The sequence below is a fragment of the Eurosta solidaginis genome, chromosome 4, assembly GCF_040869045.1.
Source record: "Eurosta solidaginis isolate ZX-2024a chromosome 4, ASM4086904v1, whole genome shotgun sequence".
NCBI classification, from domain to species: Eukaryota; Metazoa; Arthropoda; class Insecta; order Diptera; family Tephritidae; genus Eurosta; species Eurosta solidaginis.
The window spans coordinates 273,043,419-273,068,166 of NC_090322.1; the positions used below are offsets into that span (position 1 = coordinate 273,043,419).

General features: G+C 36.9%; 1 protein-coding gene across 2 annotated transcripts in view; it reads left to right on the forward strand.

Moving 5' to 3' along the window:
- Nucleotides 1–3,534: 3,534 nt before the first annotated feature.
- Nucleotides 3,535–24,748, forward strand: part of LOC137251505 (brefeldin A-inhibited guanine nucleotide-exchange protein 3) — an 81,363-nt gene continuing 60,149 nt past the window's right edge. The window contains exons 1-4 of one of the 2 annotated variants that reach the window (XM_067786208.1): nucleotides 3,535–3,683; nucleotides 5,699–5,866; nucleotides 7,735–7,936; nucleotides 20,230–20,363. In XM_067786208.1, the coding sequence (XP_067642309.1) occupies nucleotides 7,852–7,936; nucleotides 20,230–20,363 (219 nt within the window). In that variant the 5' untranslated portion in view covers nucleotides 3,535–3,683; nucleotides 5,699–5,866; nucleotides 7,735–7,851. The remainder of the gene's footprint in view (nucleotides 3,684–5,698; nucleotides 5,867–7,734; nucleotides 7,937–20,229; nucleotides 20,364–24,748) is intronic. The other variant, XM_067786207.1, reaches the window with a different exon arrangement.

A 24,748-nucleotide genomic window follows, 5' to 3' on the forward strand; every position in this document is an offset into this window, starting at 1 on the left:
TACTATTTTTTTGTCGTGCAGAATGCCCCTGATCATACACGGATACAAAATGCGCCAACAACTTTTTCGGGCGAATAAAGAAAGCCTTGTAATCATAAATGTTTGAATTATTATGTTTTGCATCAAACATATTGCCGTTCCGGCTGTAAAAGCTGTTAACTCTATTCACACAAAAATTGAAGATAGAACCAAAAAAACTCAATTAAATGAATCGTACCCACATTTTCCCAAAACGTATAGGAAGTTTATGGAAGTTGCAGTGCATGTGCAAAAATCTATTTTTGATTTACTGTAGAAATATGTAACTAAAAAAAAATAAATACAAAGCGCGATAACCTCCGGTTTTAGGCCGAGCTTCTCTTGCAATTTGCGTCGTGCTGCTTTGATTTTTCCGACAAATTGGAGGAACGGGAGTTACATGTTTTACGCCGACTCTGAGCGGCATCTGCAAGGCAGATTAGTTTTCACTGAGAAGTTTTTCAAGGCAGAAATACACTCGGAGTGTTTGATAATTCACTGCCGAGGGGCGACCCGCTTAGAAAACCTTTCTTCTCATTGAAAAATCTTATGGTATCTATGGTGTGGTAGGCGGAGCACTTTTCTTTCACTTAAACTATATATGATTAGCAAATCGTTAGCGTTGTCAAAAATATGTTATTAAAAAGCACAATCGTTATCGAAAGCGAGAGATCGTAATTTAAAAAATTTTTTTCCTGTGGTTCTCAATTCTACTTAGGTTAGGTTGAACTGGCCGGTCCATGAGGACCTCACATAGACTGAATAAGTCCGTAGTGTTACCAGAAGTTTGCTTTAACGACCAAACTGAAAACGCCTATCGAAAACCAGGACCTATGTTATAAAATAACTCCGTCCTGTTGGCAAATACTAGAAGCTTCCTAGGATTTAAGCCACTTGCTGCTTCTAGATCTGACAGCTGTATCACTCCTAATAACTGCAGTCTTAACCTGGCAAGCGCAGGGCAGGAGCACAGAACGTGCTCGATCGTTTCCTCCTCCAGTCCGCACTACATCTGCTATCACTGACCAAGCCTAATTTAAAGGCATGTGACGCCACAAGGCAGTGTCCAGTCAGAATACCCGTCATGAGTCTACAGTCCTCTCTTTTTAATGATAGAAGCAACTTTGTTAGTCTTAGGTTGTAAGACCTGCACATAATCTTCGACACTTTACAGCCCCGCGCTTGAACCCACGCCTTTCCTGCTTGGTCGATCATGTGCACCTCTCGCCTTCGCTTAATTTCGCACAGTCTAATTGGGACGTATACGGGGCAAGCTTCAAGGGATGCGCCCTTTTTAGATAGTTCATCCGCTTTTTCATTCCCATCTATTCCCATATGCCCTGGGACCCAATATAGATGTATGCTTCTCCCTGTCCCGATTCTCTCCAGGGACTGCTTAGACTCTAATATGCATTTAGATGCTGTGGTATGCGGGATTATTGCCTTAATTGCTGCTTGACTGTCAATATAAAAGTTAACACGATTGCAGCTTGGGCTATTTTCTTCCAGAGTTTCTACTGCTTTGGTTACGGCTACTATTTCCGCTTGGAAAACGCTACAGTAATCCGGCTACCGTAGGATCTGTTTATTTCCGGATCAGCACAGTATACCGCAGACCCTACTCCTTCCACTACTTTGGAACCATCTGTGTACACATGTATCGCCTCGTCCGCCATTTGAGCACCCTTGCGCCAACCGTCCACCTCTATTGTGGCCTTAAGATCGCCCTCGAAGCGCAGATAGGAAATCAGGTAGTCTGTTCGTCTTGTGATTGATGACGCTATACTACTATGGCAGTATGGACGGCGCTCAAGCTGCCCCGAGGCACCGAGCCTGGTTGCAATTGTTAACGCTATGTTCTTTGCTACCAGGTCTACAGGTGGAATGTGCAGAATGGCATACAGTGCAGCTGTCGGGGTTGTTTTCAGGGCTCCCGTAATGCTAAGCATTGATAGTCTGCATACCCCCTCTAATTTTTTGAGTAGGATGCTTTTTGTGTGGCTTTCCACCAAACAAGAACTCCATAGTATAGGATAGGGCTTACAATCGCTGTAAAAACCCAATGAGAACGAGAGGGCGATAAGCCCCACGTACACCCAGCTTTCCTTTACATGCATAAAGTGCCGTTGAAGCCTTCTTCATCCTCTCTTCCACGTTGAGCTTCCATGATAGCTTACTGTCTAGGATGATTGTGCAAGGTTTCTCCTATAGGGTCACCCCTCCTAACTTAGGCCTGATCCAATTTGGGAACTTGTACCTCTTTGTAAACAAGACCATATCCGTCTTATCCGCGTTGACTTTCAACTCGACATTTGATGTCCAGGTATGAATATCCCTAAGCGCCCGGTCCATAAAAGAGCTAATTGTTGGAAGGCACTTTCCACTTATGACAATTACAACGTCATCTGGGTAAGCCGTAAGTTTTATGGGTCCCTCATCAAATTGCCTGAGCAGTTGGTTGATGATCAGCGTCCACAGCAGAGGTGATAGCACCCCTCCCTGCGGCGTTCCCCTGTCCACTGATTTCGTGGCCTCGTACAATCCCCATTGTGATGTAATCTTCCTGCAATTTAACATGTAGCCGATCCATCTCGTTAAGGCTGGATGTACTTTAATGTAATTAAGACCATCCATAATCGCCCGTTTAGAAAGATTATTGAAAGCCCCGGCAATGTCTAAGAAGACTCCTAGAGCATATTCCTTATATTCCAGGGCTTTCTCTACGCTTATTACCACCCTATGCAATGCGGTGTCTACCGACTTGCCTTTGGTGTGCGCATGTTGTGTTGTGTAGATCAGCTTTTCATCCACGTTGGACTTTCTATCAGCCTCTCATATGTTTTGAGCAGAAATCATGTTAAGCTAATGGGTCTATAATCTTTGGGATACACGTGACCAATCTTCCCCGCCTTTGGTAGGAAAGCTACACAAGCAGTTCTCCAAGAGTGCGGTACATGATTCAGTCTTATGCACCCATCGAATATTATTTTAAGCCATTCCACGACCGCCCTACTTGAAACTTGTAGCATGGCCGGGAATATACCATCGGGCCCCGGCGATTTAAACTTAGAAAACGTCTTCACTGCCCACTCGATCTTGGTATCGGTCACCAAGCTCGGCATTACCCGCTCCGCGATCGAAGTGTGAGTGCTGTCTGCTGGCTCTTCTAAACCATCTCCCGATGGGAAATGTGTATCGAGAAGCACCTCAAGGGATTCCTCACTATTACGTGACCATTCTACTTCATTCTGGATCCATAGAGAACCAGTGTAACCGTATTTAAAAGGTCAATTCTTAGAAGGAATGCAAACTATGAACATTTTTAACGATGAGTAAAAAGGAAAGGCAGTCTAAAAATTTTTATTTGGTCCCATTGTGCATAGTAAAGCAATGGATGCATTGGGCATGCGCATTTTCCAATATTTTCATTTGAAACGACTTGATACAGAATAAAACGAGTGTTTAACGTCATTCGCTTAGTAGTGACCGTCAGTTTTGTTTAAGAAAGCATTTAGAAACAACATTAAATAAATTTGTTGAATATATTTTGTGCACCGCAGAGTTCAGGGCAGCTAAACAATTTTGCCAAAATGGCGGCAGTATCTGGCAAAAAAATCGCAATTAAGTTGATAAAACTTGCATTAAAAAATTAACAACGAAATTTGGTAAAATAGCAAACAATTTGACAAAGAAAAGAAGTGACGAAATAAATAAAAACCTAAAACGATAGTGTACTATAAGATACATATGCTTGTATGTACGATGTACATTGTACATACATATGTATGTACTTATGTTCGCAAAAAAGTATACATATATGCATTCGAGTATTGACAATTTACTAATTTTTTATTTAAAAGAATCCCATAACTTATTGTTTTACAGGAAAATCAATAAAATTAATTTATAGATTTGGCTTCATTGAATATCTACTTCCATATGTACATGCATACATTTCTGTATTCATACATATCTACACTGAAAAAACTGTTTTTCCATGATGAAAATAATTTTGCGTTAAATATTTGTTAAAAAAAAATTAATTTTTGAAAACAAAAACATTTCAACATTTTAATAGCAGATCAAATGTATGTTTAACTTTTTTTTAAAGAAATTAGACTAGTTTTTGACCAATGACGTGCTTAGTGCAATATAATCTTCATTATTATGATTCAACGTTTCCCTAAGCTCTTTAGATTCATCAGCAGTGATTTGGCAAGCACTCTGGGTGTATTTCTTCCATTAAAAGCTTCTCAGTGAAAACTCATCTGCCTTGCAGATGCAGTTAGGAGACGTTGTAAAACATGTTGGTCCCGTTCTTCCAATTTATAGAAAAAACTAAAGGAGCACAACGCATATCGCAACAGAAGCTCGGCCTAGAATGTCTTCGGAGGTTATCGCACCTTGCATTTAAACTAAACAGGAAAAACACATTTTTTTGTCTTATTATGTCTTTTGTTCTTATTAATATTATCATGGCAATTTAAAACATTTCAACATAATGCTGTAATAAAATTATAAAATAAAATGCAGTTTTCACACAGAAACTTAATCGAATCACAATTCTATTTAATGCAATACTTAATTTTCCCTTTTCATACAGCCCCTTTTGCTTCATTAAGCGAACATCTGTCAGCAGCCCCAAAACAATATTTCGTTTTTACAAAAAATAGTTAAAATGGAAAGCAGCCGTTTCCTTCTTAACAAAAAATACAATCAATACTTACAAACGAAAGGACAGTACAAAACTCCACGTGACGGTGTACGGACGTGTAAAAATATAATGTATGTACATATGTCATAATTAATGTTACAAACATTTCAATATTAATAAAAATGTGTTTTATGATTGTAGTTCCCTGAATACGACTACCGGAAAAAATTATAAACAATTTGTGTTTTTTTTTTTTTAATTTTTAAGATCTAGAGCCAGCTATCTTACGTGATTTAAAGTAATACAGGTCGCGAAAAACAATTACATAAAAATACGATCAAAATAAAATGCATGCGCAACTACCCATACATATGTAGATGTTTCATCTAACCAATTATGTGCCTATTTTCGAAAAAGCCATATTATCTTTTGCAGCAAATGCAGCGAAAATTAAACTTTGAATTTTTTCGTGTTTTTCTATTTTTCGTAAATATTGAAAATAATTTATTTTTCATTGTCATTTGTTACATTGACAATAAAATTCGAAGCAACAAGCAAAACCGATTGGATTTTTCACTCGATTAGGCAAGGCATTCGATAAAGAGATAATTAATAATTTGTATTTTGTATAGAAGATTAAGTTCAATTAGGGCTTTAATGTAGAAAACTTGACTAATTATTACATTAAGCCTCTGTGGATGAAATTACCCCTGTTAAAGCTTAAGAACTTAGCGAAACGTTGGGCCATAATACAGGAGGTTCTCTTGCACTTTTTTTTGCAAAGAGAAATTTCCTTAGTAAAAAACATGTATGTATTGTTCCTAATGAACTGTGTGCGAAATAAAAAAAGGTGCAAAAAGCCGTCCATAAATTCAAGTTTATGTCAAGAGTGTCTCAGAGAAATGTTTTTTCTCCATTTCTGCGAATACAGCCGATAGATGATTTGACACACGATTTTCACAACTTGTATGCCATTATTTTGGCCTCGACAAGCTCCATAATCCCTTTTATCTCTGGACTCTGTAGTCGTTTTCGAATCGTCGTGTTTTCATAGTAGAGCATATGAAAACGACTTTAGAGCTCAAAGAGCAGATATAGCTGTCCCAAGGATCAAAGTAATGATATACACATAAGTACATAAATATTTCAAAAATTGGATGTAAAATAATTTTACAAGAAAATAAACTTTCAAAGGTAAGATTCGAATTTAGAAGTGGTCTTTTGTAACTTTTTTTCGCCCCAGTCTGTTGCTTGTTAAAATAAAAAATTTGTATAATGACATTTTTTCTTGTTGTGAGGAAGATTTTTTTGAGTGTATATTCATGTGTGTGTGTTTGTGTGTATTCCTATGCGTTATTTCCATGCAGTGAAAAACTAAGTCGAAGGATATCGCATAGAGAAGTTTGTAAAGCGACGAAGAGTAGACACAATTGATATGAAATGGTATCCTTGAAGTCGCGTCGAAAGCATCTGTTATCTTATTGATTTTACAATTTAAACGGACATACATATTGATGTACATATGTACTTACATGCGTAGGTCGTCCCAGAAAAATATTTGAACCATATATAAGGCTTATATTTTATTGTAAAATAGTTTATGGCATTAGCCCTTAATTCTATAAGGTAAATTAGTTGTATGGCGTATTCCTTATAATACTCCTTATTTTTCTGTCTTTATGTCATCAGGCATACGGGTTTTCTGAAAGATAACGTTATGTAAAAATAGGGCTATTAGCTTATATAAAGTAAAGCTTACATATGGCCTTATTTTAAGATACTACTTGGCGACCGCCGTGGTAGTAGCGTGCTCCACTTGCCACAACGAAGATCCTGGGCTCAAGGCCCGGACAAAACAACATCGAACATTTAGAAAGTGTATTCAATTAGGCAGTGATTTGGCAAACACCCCGATTGTATTTCTGCCATGAGCCAGGTAAAATAGGAAATAGTATTTCATATTTCAACCCAATTAAAAGTCTTATTGCACATATAAAATCAGGGTTCCATAGGACTTATAATAAGACACCATCTGATTTTAAATTCATTTTCGGTTCGTACGTTCAAGTTACGGGACAATTAACATGAAAAATACTATTTTAAAGTTTTTCTAAGCGGTGGTTCGGCCAGTCCAGACGGTCAGCCTAGAAAATGTTCTCTTCAAAAATTAATTTTCCAGATGTCGTTTGGAGTCTGCACAAAGCACGTAGTTTTATCGGCGTTTAAATAAAAAAATGTTAATATAAATTATCGATTATTTAAGGCGCATGATGTATATATTAACCTTATTCTAAGGTTTATATATCAGGAGTGAAACAAGTACTCCTTATTCCATAAAAGATTTTAATCCTATATTTCTCACTGTCTGTCTGAGCAGGAGTTACGTGTTTCACGCCCCCTCCAAATCTGGCAAATGAATTTTTGAAGAGAATACTTTCCGGGCTGGCCGAGTCACTGCGGAGGAGTAACCCAGTTTAAACAAACTTTCAAATATTTTTATTATTACTTGTAACTGAAACGAAGGAAATTTTCTGTACTTAAAAACAGTTTTAAAATAGGTGATTGTAAAGATAAATAAAGGAATTTAAAGGCAGATAGTGTTCTAGTTTATGTGTTTAAATGTGCAATAAGGCTAATAATTAGGTTAAAATATGACATGCAATTCTTATTCTACCTGGTTCACGAACCTTGTAATCAGGGTATTGTACTCGATATATTTTCTTATTCTAACGCCTTATGTAAGCCTGAATTTTAGTGGGTTATAAGCATTTTATAAAAGGTCTTAATACAACAAGCAGTATATTATAATGAAACCTTATGTAAGCCTTAATTTATTTGGTCCATAAACCTTATAATAAGGTGTTTATATTCTTCCTAAAGACTTACATTAATTCCTTATGAAAACCTTATTTAATGTAGGCTATGAGACCCATACATAACGTCATCAAATAAGGAGAGTATTATAAGAATACGCCACACAACTAATATTTATTATACAATTAAGACCTGATATTATAATCCTTTTGGCCATATAAAAAATGCCTTATTTTTTTGCTGTGTAGTACCATAACAACAAGTGGAAAAGCAGCAAGAATAGCATACACATACACTATCCAGTTGCGATAGCAACAGGAGTATTAACTCGAATCCAGACAACAAACGAAAGAACGTAGCTACAAATGGAGGACCTATTCCTTTTAATTGTCAAGGAATCGACTGGAACGAAGCACAATGCATTGAAGCAAACAGCACAAATTGCGTACGGTGAGTAATTGCTTGGCCTTAACACGCGACAGGTGTATTAATATTTTGTATAAATGTAATTTTTCATTTTGACTTAAGTGAATATTGTTTATTAGTAAGACCAGATTTACATATAATTAGAAGCGCCATCCGTTTAGAATATCCCAACGTTTTGCTTCGCTTTGCATTCCTTAAACTTTGTGTAGATTTTCAACCGACCAAATTTCTGTAGCGTAGAGGAGAGTCCGAAGCTGATGGTATATGGCTCTCGACGATCTATTACCAAAAAGTCGCGCATTCGCTTCTTCGCAAAACTAACTGACGCCAATTGGTCGATCAAAGGAATTTAAAACATTTTCCACCTGTTCCCTCCAGCGGAGTTGGGGCCGCCCATGACTTTCTTTAGCCAAGATGGAACTTTCTTGACCGTGAGTTATTTCGGGGGGTTAGCTATCGGTCCTCAGGCAAAAAAATTATATGAATTTTTCATTGAAAGCATCAAAGTAAACTCATCATAAATATGATTTACTTTGTGTGTAACCAATAACCATCATCCAGTGAGTTTTCTAGCTCCGTATCCCGCTCAATTCTCACGGGAATGCTCTGGATCATTGAAAGACTTGAGAAGCAGAGGTCGTGATATTTTTGCATACGTGAAATGGGATAGGCAGATGTCGCCGCTGTTTTTCATTATGTATATATGTACATAGGTAAATAACCAAGTATGAGATACATCTAGTGTTGTCGTTTTAGCTTTTTATACCTTTCATGAAATTAATTTCGTCACGAAACCCAAAACTGTAAGTCCTTAAAGGAAAATAGATAGACCCACCATTAAGTATACCGAAATAATCAGGATGAAGAGCTGAGTTGATTTAGCCATGTCCGTCTGTCCGTAAGTCTGTTTGTATGCAAACTGGTCCCTCAATTTTTGAGATATCTTGATAAAATTTGGTGAGCGGGTGTATTTTGGTGTCCGATTAGACATTTGTTGGAACCGGCCGGATCGGACCACTATAGCATATATCCTCCATACAACCGATTTTTCAGAAAAAGAGGATTTTTGTCATATCTTCCCAATTTAACAGATTACAGCTTCAAACTTCACCATATACTTTCGTATATTGCACATATTGTTGTCTGAAAAAATTGATGAGATCGGACGTATATATAGTATATATCCCCCACAACCGATTGTTCAGATAAGAAACTTTTCGTAATGACTGCCCTGTTTTAAGAGCTAGAGGCTTCAAATTTCAAAGAGTGCTTACGTATATAGCATATATGGTTGTCTGAAAAAATCATAAAGATCGGTGGTATATATAGTATATATATGTTGTTATATAAAATATATATATATAGTATATATATACTTTATATATACATTTCGCAATTTCAGCCCCATTTTAACAGCTAGAAGCTTCAAATTTCACCGATTGCTTACGTATATAGTATATATTGTTGTGTAAAAAAATCATAGAGATCGGTGATATATATAATATATATATTATGGTATATATAGTATATATATAGTATATATATATTTTTTTGCAATTTCAGCCCCATTTTAACAGCTAGAAATTTCAAATTTCACCAAATGCTTACGTCTATAGGATATATTGATGTCTGAAAAAATAATTGAGATCGGTGGTATACATATTATATATCTCATACAACCGATTGTTCAGATAAGAAACTTTGCGCAATTTCTGCCCCATTTTAACAGCTAGAAACTTCAAATTTCACCAAATGTTTACGTATATAGCATATCTTGTTGTCTGAAAAAATCATAGAGATCGGTGGTATATATATTATATACCCCATATAAACTGTAATTTTTGCCCCTTTTTTAAGGCTGGAAGCTTCAAAATTCATCAAATTTCATCAAATAGTTACGTTTAGGTCATATATTTTTGAAATACGTGATTCGTAGTCATAGTTTTTACATGCAGACCACAAAAAACGTGAAGCTTTGCATCCTCACACAAAGTACCTACCTATTTTTTATTTTATATTTATCTTAAAAATCGTTTAGATTTGTTCAAATTTCATCAAATGCTTACGTGTATAGCATATATTGTTGTCTGAAAAAATCATAGAGATCGGTGGTATATATTGTAACGAATTTACTTGCCAATCCTCTTATTTGCAATCTTCTACTAACGTTCGTATCGCTAAACTGTTGAATAAATAACTCCAATATTGAATAATGGAAAAATGGCCTTTATTAAAGTACTTCACAATAACACTTATACTTTGCAACTAGCTTGCTTAATAACCAAACTGACTGATGGTTTAAATGAAACTCTACTATTGCCCGACAGATTGCGTGCTTAATCAAAAACTGATTGTAGCACCTCTACCGGTGTAGCCTTTTATACTGTTCGGTTTACTCGTTGATATTTCCAGGCGGTTCTGTTCTAGAATCTACTAGTTGGTTATCTGCTATAAGTTTGTCAGCTATAACTACAGATGCACAGCTCATGTTTGTGAGCGACACTTCCACAATTATATTGCATATCTCAGATAAGATATCTGCATGTGTCTGTGCGCTGCTCCTCCGCTGCGTGTTCGTACCTATGTGTAGACACAATGATTGAATTATTTATGTAGATACATAATGATTGATTTATGGATATGCATACAAGTCACTCCCAGCATCGGCTTAGAGATGGCAGTACTCCTTATTGTTGCTAATATTCGTAACACTGCCCTCCACCTAAGTCTGATCGTCCCGATCAGACAAATCTCTCGATCTTAACGCTGCTGGCATCTCCAAATGAACCACCCTTCTACTTCGTGCTTTCCCAATTGTTTGTATGCGGTAGATGGTGTCACTGATCTTCTTCACAACTTTGTACGGGCCTTCCCAACTGCACCGAAATTTGGATGGAACACCTTTCCGCCGGTGAGGGTTGTATAACAGTACCAAATCTCCCGCCAAGAAACCTTTCGAATTATTGTTCTCATCGTACTTGTGTTTCATCGTACTACTCAATACCCTGGTTCGTTCCTTCATACTCTGTTGTTTGGCCAATGAACTACTTCGTAGAGCTTGCGCTGGACGGATTTGCTTAGCATAATCAGTATCGTTCCGACGCTTCACAACAGTAGTGTGCCCTGGCTTGAAACCACCCTTGCATTCTTTCTGCGAAATTCTTTCCTTCGTTTTAGTACGTCCGTTAGGGCTTTTCAATGCAAGTGTTTCTCTCACAGGTACCTTTGGTTTTGATTTATTTGGCCCATTCGTTCCATCAACCCTTGCCCGATCTGCTGCCTTTGTCTTTTGCGGTTTTTGTCGGATCTCTTTCACCAGCACTCGAATACTGCTGAACCCTTCTTCCAAACTGAAGTTAAGTGGCACATCCTGGTTCTCATAGCGCATAATCCTTCTTGGCATATCGATCCTGATGTCATGGTCAACTAAGAGGTCCACTCCCAATATGACTTCATCAACAATCTCCGCCACAGTCAGTACACGCTCCTTGCCATCCACATTCCCTCTGACGGTAAGACTGCTTGATTTCCTTCCAATTTGCGACACAGATATCACAGGACATTCAATAGCTGGAGCTAGCTCTCGATTTTTACATCTGGCACGCTCTTGCTCATCTCCTCCAGCTTTGCGTTTACGGCCACCCAAGTTGGAACTACCAGGACCAAGATCTTAATGACGTGCAATGTGACCGGACTTCCCGCATTTGAAGCATTTGATAACTCTTTCACTCCGCTTTTGCGATCCTTTCAACGCCTCCAATATTGAGTCTACCCACTCTGGCCTTTCTACTTCCACACGGCGTGCTTTGAAAACTGGATTACACAGAAGCGACGCTGTTTCCTGAATCAGAGCATGTGATACCGTTTCTGCGAATGTTAGTTTTGGATTCGCATATTTAGCCCGCTTCGCTTCCACATCTCGTATGCCATTTATGAAACTCTGGATTTTTACCCTTTCAGTGTATTCCCCGGGGGCGTCCGCATTTGCAAGATGAGCCAATCTTTCAATATCTGAAGCAAACTCCTGCAATGTCTCATTTGCTTTTTGGTAGCGGTTTTGCAACTCAATTTGGAATATCTGTTTTCTATGCTCGCTTCCATAGCGTTGTTCTACAGCAGCCATCAATGCTTCATAACTGCTCCGTTCGTACTCTGGAATAGTCTGTAAGATTTCCGCTGCAGGCCCTTTCAATGCCACGAACAGTGCAGCAACTTTATCTTCCGCATTCCATTGTTCACTGCCGCGGTCTTCTCAAACTGTAGCTTAAAGACCTGGAAAGGGACAGAACCGTCAAAGGATGGTGTTTTTACCTTTGGATTACTCGTTGAAACTACTGGGCGATTTAGTTGTAACTGCTCGATACGTCCTCTTAAAGCACCCACCTCGGCCTCGATTTTATCCTGTCGACCACTGAAGCCTTCATGAAACTGGGTTAGTTTTTCTTCCATATGCGCTTCCAGTTTAGATGATATACGGACTTCCTGCTCTTCTAGTTGTGTGGAGATCTGAGATGATATCTGCGCTGAAATGTGTGCCGACATTTCTGAAATACGCGTTTCTTGTGCTTCAATCTTTGATGTTATACGTGTCTCCTGTGCTTCCATCTTGGATGTTAAACGTGTCTCTTGCGATTCCAGTTGGGAAGCCACTGTCGATGTTTGAGCAGATAAATAAAAATAAATGTAAGGCGCGATAACCTCCGAAGAGATCTAAGGCCGAGCTTCTCTTCCAATTTGCGTCGTGCTCCTCTTGATTTTTCCCTACAAATTGGCCGGACGGGACCTACATGTTTTATGCCGACTCCGAACGGCATCTGCAAGGCAGATGAGTTTTCACTGAGAGCTTTTCATGGCAGAAATACAATCGGAGCGCTTGCCAGACACTGCCGAGGGGCGACCCCGCTTAGAAAAAATTTCTTCTAATTGAAAAATCTTATTTCTAAAGTGTTGATGTTGCTTTGCCCGGGAGTTGAACCCAGGGCATATGGTGTGATAGGCGGAGCACGCTACCATCACACCACGGTGGCCGCCATCTACGGCTCTCTAACTCCTTCTTCAGTTGCTGGATCTTCAATTCACTTAACTTTGGCATGTCCAAGTTGTATTCGAAGTCTTCGGAATTTATTTAACAATTCCTCTTCTGACACCAATTGTAACGAATTTACTTGCAAATCCTCTTATTTGCAATCTTCTGCTAAAGTTCGTATCGCTAAACTGTTGAATAAATAACTCCAATATTGAATAATGGAAAAATGGCCTTTATTAAAGTACTTCACAATAACACTTATACTTTGCAACTAGCTTGCTTAATAACCAAACGGACTGATAGCTTAAATGAAACTCTACTATTGCCCGACAGATTGCGTGCTTAATCAAAAACTGATTGTAGCGCCTCTACCGGTGTCGCCTTTTATACTGTTCGGTTTACTCGTTGATATTTCCAGGCGGTTCTGTTCTAGAATCTACTAGTTGTTTATCTGCTATAAGTTTGTCAGCTATAACTACAGATGCACAGCTTATGCGCGTGTGTTTGTGAGCGACACTTCCACAATTATATTGCATATCTCAGATAAGATATCTGCATGTGTCTGTGCGCTGCTCCTCCGCTGCGTGTTCGTACATATGTGCAAAAAATTTTTAATATAAAGATATTGCATGCGCGAACTTCGGTGGAAAGCAGCGGAGCGTAACAAAATTCTAGTAGGTCACTTTCACCACACCAAAAACTTTAACACAATTTTTAACATAATTTAAGCACAGAAATACACTTAGTAGTTTAATAAATTCTGCTGTGGTAAGTGGTGAATGTGACCTACTAGAATTTTGTGAAGCTTGCCTCACACGATTTTTCGTCTATGCAATGTCTCTATATTATATCGTTTCTGATATGTGTAGACACAATGATTGAATTATTTATGTAGATACATAATGATTGATTTATGGATGTGCATACAAGTCACTCCCAGCATCGGCTTAGAGATGGCAGTACACCTTGGTGTTGCTAATATTCGTAACAATATGTTATATACCTCATATAAACTATCATTTTTATAAGCTTTTATTTAGTTTCACTTTTGTTGTCTGTAATGGAATCTTGCAAGTTAAATTTGATACACTTCCCGGTGTCCGATTGAGCTGAAATTTTGCACACATGTATAACTCCGATGACAATGCAATATTACTTTGTTAGAATTCCATAAATTATTCGATAACACAGTTATCGGTAAAGATTTGTATTTACTTTGGCATAACAGCCTAAGTCCCATACAAACCCGCCGGTACCTATCCGTGGATTGTGATATTTGGACGTGGTGAATCACGCGTGGTGAATCTCAACGCTTGTGAAAAGCGGAGACACAACCCTCTGTTGTATTTCTGTGTATAACCAACATAGCTGAAATTTTAAGGCTGTTTAACTCTGTAATCTTTTCTGTAATTTATTTTGCTTTTGGAAAAATTACCTATTTGAAAAAAGCTGGCTGAAAAATATTGGCATAACAGCTTAAGTTAAATCAAGAATGGAAAAACTTGGAAAATTTGAGCAGATGTGGCAATTTCGCGTGTCCGTTGAACGAAATATTGAAAATCTATTGATCATCGCTAGGAAATTAGCGACATTCCATTAACTTAGCAGCACTTTAGCAATACTACTGTTATTATTTGGCCGCTCAAACACACCCATATTAATTTACATTAAATTTAAAATATACAACTCAAAAATGACTCCGGTTGTTATGTCCGCAGCATTTATTTGGTGCAAATACAACATAATAATTTACACGGCCAAAGCCATAATAATTTGCACGGGTCATCAATTCTTTCTCTGATTAAAAAGCTGAACTATCAGTGCTACCGCCATCAGCTCAGTGTCATCATTGTCAGTAGCGCCAATAACACCAAACTCGTGCCTGACAAACAAAATTCGTTTCACTCAATATTGCAAGTGAAATGTACTACGCACTCACTACTAAGTAGCGTCAAAAATTCGATTGGAGTCATTTCGTCAATGAGCTACCATTGAGCTGGCACCGCATTGGCGCTGGCGCCATGCAATTTACATCCATCACTAAAATTGCACGAATGTCCAGGCTCATGACTTTGTTAATCCAGATGGTGAAAACGAAGACTCAAAGGAATGCAACCTTGCAAACAACAGCCGTCATTTTCTGTGATACAACGAACGCTAACGCCGTTAGGCTGTTATCGGTAAGTGTTGCATACTTTTCTGCGCACTTGATTTTGTTTTACAGATTTTTGGCGATGGAATTTTAGCTACTTTCGGTAGGAATTTTATTTTAAAACAGATTTAATCCACAGATGAGAGATCTGCAATAAGTAGTTGTAAACAGAACGCGGCATAGGCAAAGTTAAGTTATTTAACACTGTTTGACACAATTTTATATGTGCTCTCTGTCAAAAATGCTTCAACTAACTTAATAAAAAAAAAAATAAAAAACTAATTAATTAGCACAATTGGAACTGTGATATAAACTGTACGGTTTAATAATTTAGGTGTAAAGTTTTAATGTTAAAAATATATAATTATGTACAATATAGAATTCTTTTGTCGCAGACGAAAAAGCCTAATTATCGTTAAAGCTTACAATGAACTTATAAAGTGTTATATTTCTTCAGAGTCAATTTATTGTTTACTTTTTAGTTAATTTTATTAACCAATAATAAAAGCTTATTTTTAAAAAAGTTTTTTTTTTCTTTAATTTTATTTTTTATTTTATATTTATCTTAAAAATCGTTTAGGTATGTAGATCTGTTCACTATATATTTCTTATCTTATACATCCGATTATTTGGAGATTACGAACGGGATAAGATTATTGTTCAGCCCCATTCATGAAAGGTATGAAGTCTTCGGCACAGCCGAAGACAGTCCCGTTCTTACTTGTTTATTTTATATTTATCTTAAAAATCGTTTAGGTATGTACATCTGTTCACTATATATTTCTTATCTTATACATCCGATTATTTGGAGATTACGAACGGGATAAGATTATTGTTCAGCCCCATTCATGAAAGGTATGAAGTCTTCGGCACAGCCGAAGACAGTCCCGTCCTTACTTGTTAAAGCTGGATTAAGCATTTTTATTCTCCTTTTAGCTTGAAAAATTATGATTAGCTTTGAGCTTTTTCTCAGCTTTTTTTATAATTTTTTTAGCTCTTTGGTTTTTTTTTTTCAAAATTTTAGAATATCTAGATGAACAATTTGGTTTAGATTAAATTTTATGAACATTGAATGAATTTGGGTTGGATGTTAAAGCTTTGAGATGCTTAATTACAGATAATGCTAGCGTTATGGTAGTCAGAAATCGGGGAATAGTAATTTTATTATAGCAACATAAACCTAATAGCGATTTAGTTCCGCGTGTTTGCCATTCGATTCTCAATGCGGTTTCACCTGCTTCAAAACGAATTCCGAGCAAAATTTAAATATTTGAAACATTTAACTGGTTTTCTAAGTCCGCAAGTAGACTTGAACCATTGCGAAATGCATCTACACGAATGAGATAACATGTTTCTAAAAGTCCAAAATTTAGAAAAATTTTCAAAAGTTCTGGAGTTCCTGAAAATAAGGAAAATATTTCTCCAAAATTACGCCCAATTATCAAAATTTTCAGATCAATTTTATCCTTTTCAGGACCACCAGAACTATTGAATAGCATTTTTTTAAATTTAAACTTTTTTAAAAATTTCGAGTTTCGGAAAAATGTGAGTGTTGGCCGAAATTTTACAGAACTTTTTCCTCCTCCAGAGCTATTGAAAAGCTACTCAGAACGCCAATTTTTTTGTTTTTTTAATTTTTCGACTTTTGAAGAAATGTGTCATTGGGCGTAATTTTACAGACCTTTTGTCTCCTTTTCAGACACTCCAGAACCTTTGAAAAGCTACTCAGAACAACTTTTTTTAACTTTCAAGTTTTTTAAAAATTTTCGACTTTTGGAAAAATAGTAATATTGTCGTAAAAATGTAGACCTTTTTTTCTCCTTTTCAGGAACTCTACGAGCCGTTTGAAACCTACTTAGACCAGTTTTTGTTTTTTAGTTTTGCGAGATTGTGTATTCAACTCCACAGATATGCTGTAGTAGAAATAGGAGAAGAGTGCCAAATGCGTCGCCTTACAATATTTTTACAAAACACATATTACATCTGTAAATTATTTTAATTATTTTCTATGAAATTGGACTACAAATTAATTTTAGTTTTTACGGGGGCCACCGTGGTGTGATGGTAGCGTGAATGCATGCCCCGAGCAAAGCAACATCAAAACTTTAGAAAACAGTTTTTTCAATTAGACGAACATTTTCCTAACGGGCTCGTCCCTCCGCAGTGTTTGGCAAGCAATCCGAATGTATTTCTGCCATGGAAAGCTTCTGAGTGGAAATTCGTCTGCCTTGCAGATGTCGTTGTCGGCATAAAACAAGTGCTCCCGTCCCGCCAATTTGTAAGAAAAATTAAAAGGAGCACGACGCAAATTGGAAGAGAAGCTCGGCCTAAAATCTCTTCGGAGGTTATCGCGCCTTACATTTATTTATATTTAATATTTATAGTGATACGTTTTTTATGAATAACAAAACGCTTAAAAGTTGCCTTAAAGTTTTAGCTTTTTTTAGCCTTAAAAATTTTAATTTATCCTGTTTTAGCTTATTTTTTTTGTCCATCTAGCCTTTTTTCTGAAAAAATTCTGGCAACTGTTCCAGAAGGCATGTTCGTGAAAAGTCTAGACCTTAGGAGAAATGGGAGAACGAGGCTAACTGAGAGTATAGAAGCAGCGCGTTGCAAGTGATAGTCAGTGAGTTTGATTTTAACACGCTGTAGTGAAGTTGGCAACCACGCTACTGTTGGCAGCCATAATTTCGAAATAGTAAAAGACTTCGTTTATTTGGGAACCAGCATCAACACTAGCAACAATATCAGCACTGAAATCCAGCGAAGAATCAATCTTGCCAATAAATGCTACTTTGGACTAGGTAGGCTATTGAAAAGGAAAGTCCTCTCTCGGCGAACGAAAATCATACTCTACAAGTCACTTATCCTACCCGTCCTGCTATATGGGGCAGAAGCATGGACCATGACAACAGCAACTCAACCGGCTTTGGGAGTGTTCGAGAGAAAAGTTCTTCGTAAGATTTATGGACCTCTACGCGTTGGCGTTGGCGAATACCGAAGAAGATTTAATGATGATGACCCCCAGCGGGTCAGGGGGTCAGAATATACCCGCGGTAGGTATGCCTGTCGTAAGAGGCAACTAAAATACCAGATTCTAGGGGCTGTGTAGCGCAACCCTTCAGGTTGCCAGCGCAATATATAGCTTCTCCAAAAAATTGTCAACATCACCTATCCGCGGCGAATCCTGTTTCACTAACAGACGAGGCCCTGGCGACCCCAAGCTCCTCACGGAACTTGGGGGTGGGGACGGAGGCATGGTCTGAAGGTTTAATGTGGCCACATAAATCTTTCCCGAGATGGTCGGGCTAGCACCTTAACGGTGCTGTGGTACCGGATCGTACCGAATCTGTATCCGGAAAAGGACCATCACATCGATAACACTCCCAAAAGCCTTCGTGGAGCAACCTTATCGCTACAACAACAACAACATGAGCTGTACGAGCTATACGCAGACATCCACATAGTCCAGCGAATTAAAACGCAGCGGCTGCGCTGGCTAGGCCATGTTTTGCGAATGAAAGATGATGCTCCGGCCAAGAAAGTGTTTCTATCGGAACGCGCCTATGGAAGCAGAGGTAGAGGGCGACCCCCTTCCGTTGGAAGGACCCGGTGGAAAATGATTTAAACTCCCTTGGTGTTACCAATTGGCACAGTTGGCGGAACGAAGGAGCGACTGGCGCGCCTTGTTGGACGGCCATAACCGTTTAGACGGTTAAGCGCCAATTAAGTAAGTGAAGTACGCAATAGTTGTGAAGTAGTCTAAATAAATATTTAAGTTATTTATTCGACAGTTCAGAGATTCGAACGTTAGCAGAAGCTGCAAAATAATCAGAATTTCCCAAAACTGGTTACATTATTTTAAAAAAATATCCTAACAATATTAGAACATCATATTAAGTATCATGTGAAAGATTCCACACTGGTAGGGAAAATTGTTGTATGTATAATAACCATTTCTAAATGAAGACCACGAGATCTAGCGGATATAAAAATGAGTTTTCCTTTTGAAAACAGGTCATTTAGATTTGTAAGATCTAAAGAAGAGTGCACTTTATCATGAAAAGGGGATTTCTTTTGTTTAATCAAATTAGGACTTTGCAATAATAAAAAACATGGACACAATTAATCCATAAAAAGTTGTTGCACTATTAAGCCGCTTTTAAAGTTTGAAAACATTTTAAAAGCAATTTTTTATTTATTTAAACATTTTGGAATTGTTTAAATTTTTTCCCAAATTATTTAATACGGTTTTTTTAATTTGCAATATGCGATCCCGATAATACCGAAATCCCAGGCTGTCTTCGCTTTTCCACATGAAGTTTCCCCGGCAACTTACCATCTAGTACCATCAAATCGCCTAATCAATTGGTTTATAACCAGCGTCCACAGCATTGGTAAAAGAACCCCCAATGCGGCGTTCCTCTGTTTACAGATTTATTGCCTCGCATAGACGCCATTACGATGTTATCATTCTGCAGCTTAGCATGGAACCGATCAAATTTGTTAAAGCTGGATGAACTTCAATCGAGTTGAGACTGTCAATCCATGCTTTTTTAAGACATTGTTGAAACCACCTGGGGCTTTTTCTATATTCATGACCACCCTATGCAATGCAGTATCGAGGTCAGCCGAGCCGTATAAGAACGTTGTGCTCAAGCGAATAATTCCTCGTTCGTATTTGATTTTATATACACTTTAATCTCTCTAGGGTTTTGAGCAGAAAACATGACAAACTAATAGGGAGTTTTTAAACTTCAACGAAAATTATCTTAAGATATTCTCGACGCCGCGGTAAAAGCTGTTAACTCCACTTTTCATTCAAAACTGCTTTTTGATACTGAAGGAATGGGGAACGATTGCTGCAAATTACTAAAAATAAGGCCGGCTGAATCCAACAAAATTATAAAACTTGTAACTCGATATATTTTAAATACATTTTGAAGTGTCAGCGTTTTCATTCAATTGTGTTTTTTCGTTCTGCTGTAAAGTTTTGTTTGATGGAGTTAGTAAATTTGTTCGCGGCGTCGACAATATATATATAAATAGTTGTTGGCCTTTCTATTGTACAAAGGACAAATTTTACCTTGTGCTCTTCTGTTTATTATGTGCTAACTTTAAACTTAAAAATATTTACAGATAAGTTGTACCGCCAACACGGTATCCACCGGGACCCGGCTCATGAGCTGCGCTCTGTGTGTTTCACTGCATTGCAAATGGCTTTAGACACAAAACGACCAAAATTCATTACAATGGGCCTGAATGGATTGCATGTAAGTTATAATAGTATCAGATATCATACTGTATGATAAAAGATTATTACACTTTTCGTAAGACAAGCCTGCTGAAGTTGTGGGTCAAAAGTCGAGTGTACAAATCTCTATATTCAATTTTATGTCTGCTTTTGTTAGGAATGTATCACGTAGTTCGCCATTTGAAAAATAATTTTTTTATGTTAAAGAAGAAGCTTAGTTCTTTTTCCGCAGATTTCTAGACATAAAATTTTAGCACAATAAACTGTAATTCCTAAGTCGCTAAAAGTTTATGTTTTAAATTAACGAGTAAACTTCCTCTTAAAAATCGTTGGGTCGAAATCAGTTCAGACCCAGCATTATCCGTACAACATTTTTTGCATAAGTGGTTGATGCACGAACACGGTTGCCACACCATGTTTTCATTTGGGACCAAAATTCATGGAAAAAGGACCAAATCTCAAAGAAATGGACCAAATTTTTTTATTCTTTAATTGGTTTGCAAAAAATTCACAAATGTGTCGAATTCATTGTAACATATTTAAGTCAGGTTGTGGTAAAGTACCATGTCACACCCACTTTCATTTTAACAAAAAGCCTTATATAAATGTATGTTTTAACGAAAAAACTTAAAGAAAACCCCGTGACGCAAGCCAAACTAGTTCAGGACCGGAATTACGTGTTACGATCTGTTCTAAAATTTAAAAAAAAAAAAATATTTTTCCAATAGCTGGGTGTTGCTATTTTTTTTTTAATGATAAGCAAATTTAATTCTTTACTCTTCCATTTTTCAATACCTCACGCTTCAATTTTCCCATCTATGGCCTACATTTAGTAAAGGCCAGTTTTGAAATGTCCACTTTTTTCCATATAATTTTTTGAGGGAAAAATGCATAATTCAAAACTCACAGTAATCCAGTTAAAGTCTTCAGATTAACCATTGAAAAGTTTTAAAAGTTTAAACTGTGTAGTAATGGAATTTTGTTCACATTTAACTAGGTACGAAAATTTTGATATAATCATTGTACTTAGAATTACTCAAAATGTGTTTCATATTAATGGTATGATCTACGCAAACACACTTTTTCTGATTGAACTCTTCCAGAGTGAGCCAACGAGTAAAATAAATTGGCCGCTTGTTTCAAGATCCAATACTTTTCTAAACTATCTGCCAGGTGGAGTGTTATAATTCTTCTACATTTTATTGACAGAATTTTTTCCGTAAGAAATCTATTGAGGTAAATTGAAAATTAGATAAGAGCAAAAAAAAAAACAAGAAAGTACCAAAACCTTTATTACTGCCTAAAAAGGACCAAAATTGAAAAAAGGGACCAGCGGACCAAATGGGGTTGAAAAGGACCATTTTTGGTCCAAATGGACAAAAGAAACAACCGTGTGCACAAATACCCGCTCTAATACATATATACATATATGTATTTTTATACATACATATACAGATAAGATGTCCCAGGTGTATTAACCAAAACATTTAATGTATCCAATTTCGATGAAACTTTGTATAAGTGTTGTACTATTGGACGTCAGGTTATGAGCCAAAAAAACAAGAGTTAATAAGAACGTGCCAATATGCCCCCAGCGGGTTAGAGGATCAGAATAAACCCGCGGCAGGTATGCCTGTCGTAAGAGGCGACTAAAATACCACATTCAAGGGGCTGTGTAGCGCAACCCTTCAGGTTGCCAGCGCAATATATAGCTTCTCCAAACCTAATTGTCAACCTCACCTATCCGCGAAGAATCCTGTTTCACTAACAGACGTGGCTCTCCATAAGGAGCTTGGGGTTGGGGAGGGAGGCAATGGCCTGAAGGTTTAATGTGGCCACATAAATCGTTCCCGAGATGGTCGGGTTAGCAACTTAATGGTGCTGTGGTACCGGAGCGTACCGGATATGTATCCGGAAAAGGACCATAACATCGATAACACTCCCCAAAGCCTTCGGGGAGCAACCTTATCGCTACAACAACAACAACAACGTGCCAATATACAGGAGGTTGAATGTTATCTATTTCTCTCAAACGTACATATCAAGGCGAATTTAGTACCAGTTGTTGTTATCCAAACAGCCGAGTAGAATATGTTTTGCAATCTTATACCGTTTTCACACAGAAACTTAATTGAATCACAATTCTATTTAATGACATAATTAAGTTTCCCTTTTCATACAGGACATTTTGCTTCATTAAGCAAACATCTGTCAGCAGCCACAAAAAATATTTCGTTTTTACAAAAAATTGTTAAATGGAAAGCAGCCGTTTCCTTCTTAACTATAAATACAATCAAAATAGAATAAAATGCATGCGCAACTACCCGTAGATGTTGGACCTAACCAAATATTTGCCTATTTTCGATAAAGCCATATTACTTATCTTTTGCAGCAAATGCAGCGAAAATTGAATTTTGAATTTTCTCGTGTTTTTCTATTTTTCGTAAATTATTGTAAATAATTAATTTTTGATGGTCATTTGTTACATTGACAATAAAATTCGAAGTACCAAGCAAAACCGACTGGATTATTCACTCCATTATGCATTCAATAAAGCAATAATGTGATAATTAAGAATTTGTATTTTGTATGGAAGATAGAGTTCAATTAGGGCTTTAATGTAGAAAGCTTGACTACTTATTTCATTAAGCCTCTGTGGGAAATTTGCATTATTTTATTTATTAGCATAATAAGAAACCCATTCTTTTAATTTTCCAATGATATATGTATGTATATACTTTTATGGAGAGGAAAATTCGGGGAAATTTTACCCCTCATATGTCTCAAAAGTAATAGTTAAAAAAGAAAAATTGTTGCGACTACGTACTCTTTTCCCACAAATTGGTTGGATTCCGACTCCGTACAACATCTGCAAAGAAATGAATTTTCGCTGAGAAGCTTTTCATGGAGTGAATACACTCGGAGTGTTTAGTTAACCACTGCCAAAGGGCGAGCCCGCTAGAATTTGTTTTGATTGAAAAACAAGTAAGGGCGGGACTGTCTTCGGCTGTGCCGAAGACTTCATACGTTTCATGAATGGGGCTGAACAATAATCTTATCCCGTTCGTAATCTCCAAATAATCGGATGTATAAGATAAGAAATATATAGTGAACAGATATACATACCTAAACGATTTTTAAGATAAATATAAATTAAAAAATAGGTTCTTTGTGTGAGGATGCAAATTTCAAGTTTTTTGTGGTCTGCGTGTAAAAACTATGACTTCAAATCACGTATTTCAACAATATATGACGTAAACGTAACTATTTGATGATATTTGATGAATTTTGAAGCTTCAAGCCGTAAAAAAGGGGCAAAAATGACAGCTTATATGGGGTATATAATATGGTAACGATTTTACTGCAAATCTTCTTATTTGCAACCTTCTGCTAAGTTCGAATCACTAAACTGTTGAATAAATAACTCCAATATTTAATAATACAAAAGGACCTTTATTCGAGTACTTCACAATAAATAACTCTACTATTGCCCGACATATAGCGTGCTTAATCAAAAATGATTTCAGCGCCTCTATTGTTCATGCCTTTTATACTCTTTGATTTCCTCGTTGCATCTTCTAGGCGCTTCTGTTCTGGAATCTACTAGTTGGTTATCTGCTATAATTATAACTACAGATGTACGTGTATAGCTCTTATATGCGCGTGTGTTTGTGAGCGACACTTCCCCAATTATAATTGCATATCTCAGATAAGATATCTGCATGTGTTTGTACCATACATATAATACTCCTATATCAATACCTTCCTATCTTCCTAATGTGCAAATTTTCTGTCAATCATTATTTGCTGAAACTGTGCAAGTGTATGTTCTGCGCATGCGCGGGCTTTGTTAGTGTTAGTGAATTGTAGAAGCGTGTGTAAAAAAAGTATTAAAGGCGTAACAACGGGTCACTAGACCCCTTTACCCAACTTCTACATAATAATTGTTATAAAATCTCAGTTTAGTCGATTAAACAACAAAAAGGTCAACAAATACAATACAAGGCTTGAGGTATTTATTATTTAAACATGAGCTGCAGTCATACAAAGTACATTATTTACATAAATAGTAAAAAAAAAACAATCCGAAGAATTGATATTTTTGAAATGAAAAAAATTGAAATATACATGTATAAAAATATACTTATACATACATCCCAACAAGCATTTCTTTAAATGTTTTTAAATAATTTAAAGTGAATTAGCTTGAACAAACGATATATAAACGTTTTCAAAATTTTACTTATTTTGAGTTTTTTAATGAAGTAAATTTTTGATGAAGTAAATAAAATATGAGAACTGGGCTGGCTGCTATTGGTGTTGAAATAATATCAATTTTGTAAGTTTTTTTCCAACATGCTCTTTTTCGCCCGTGCTTTTTTTCGTTTCAAAAAACAAACGAAT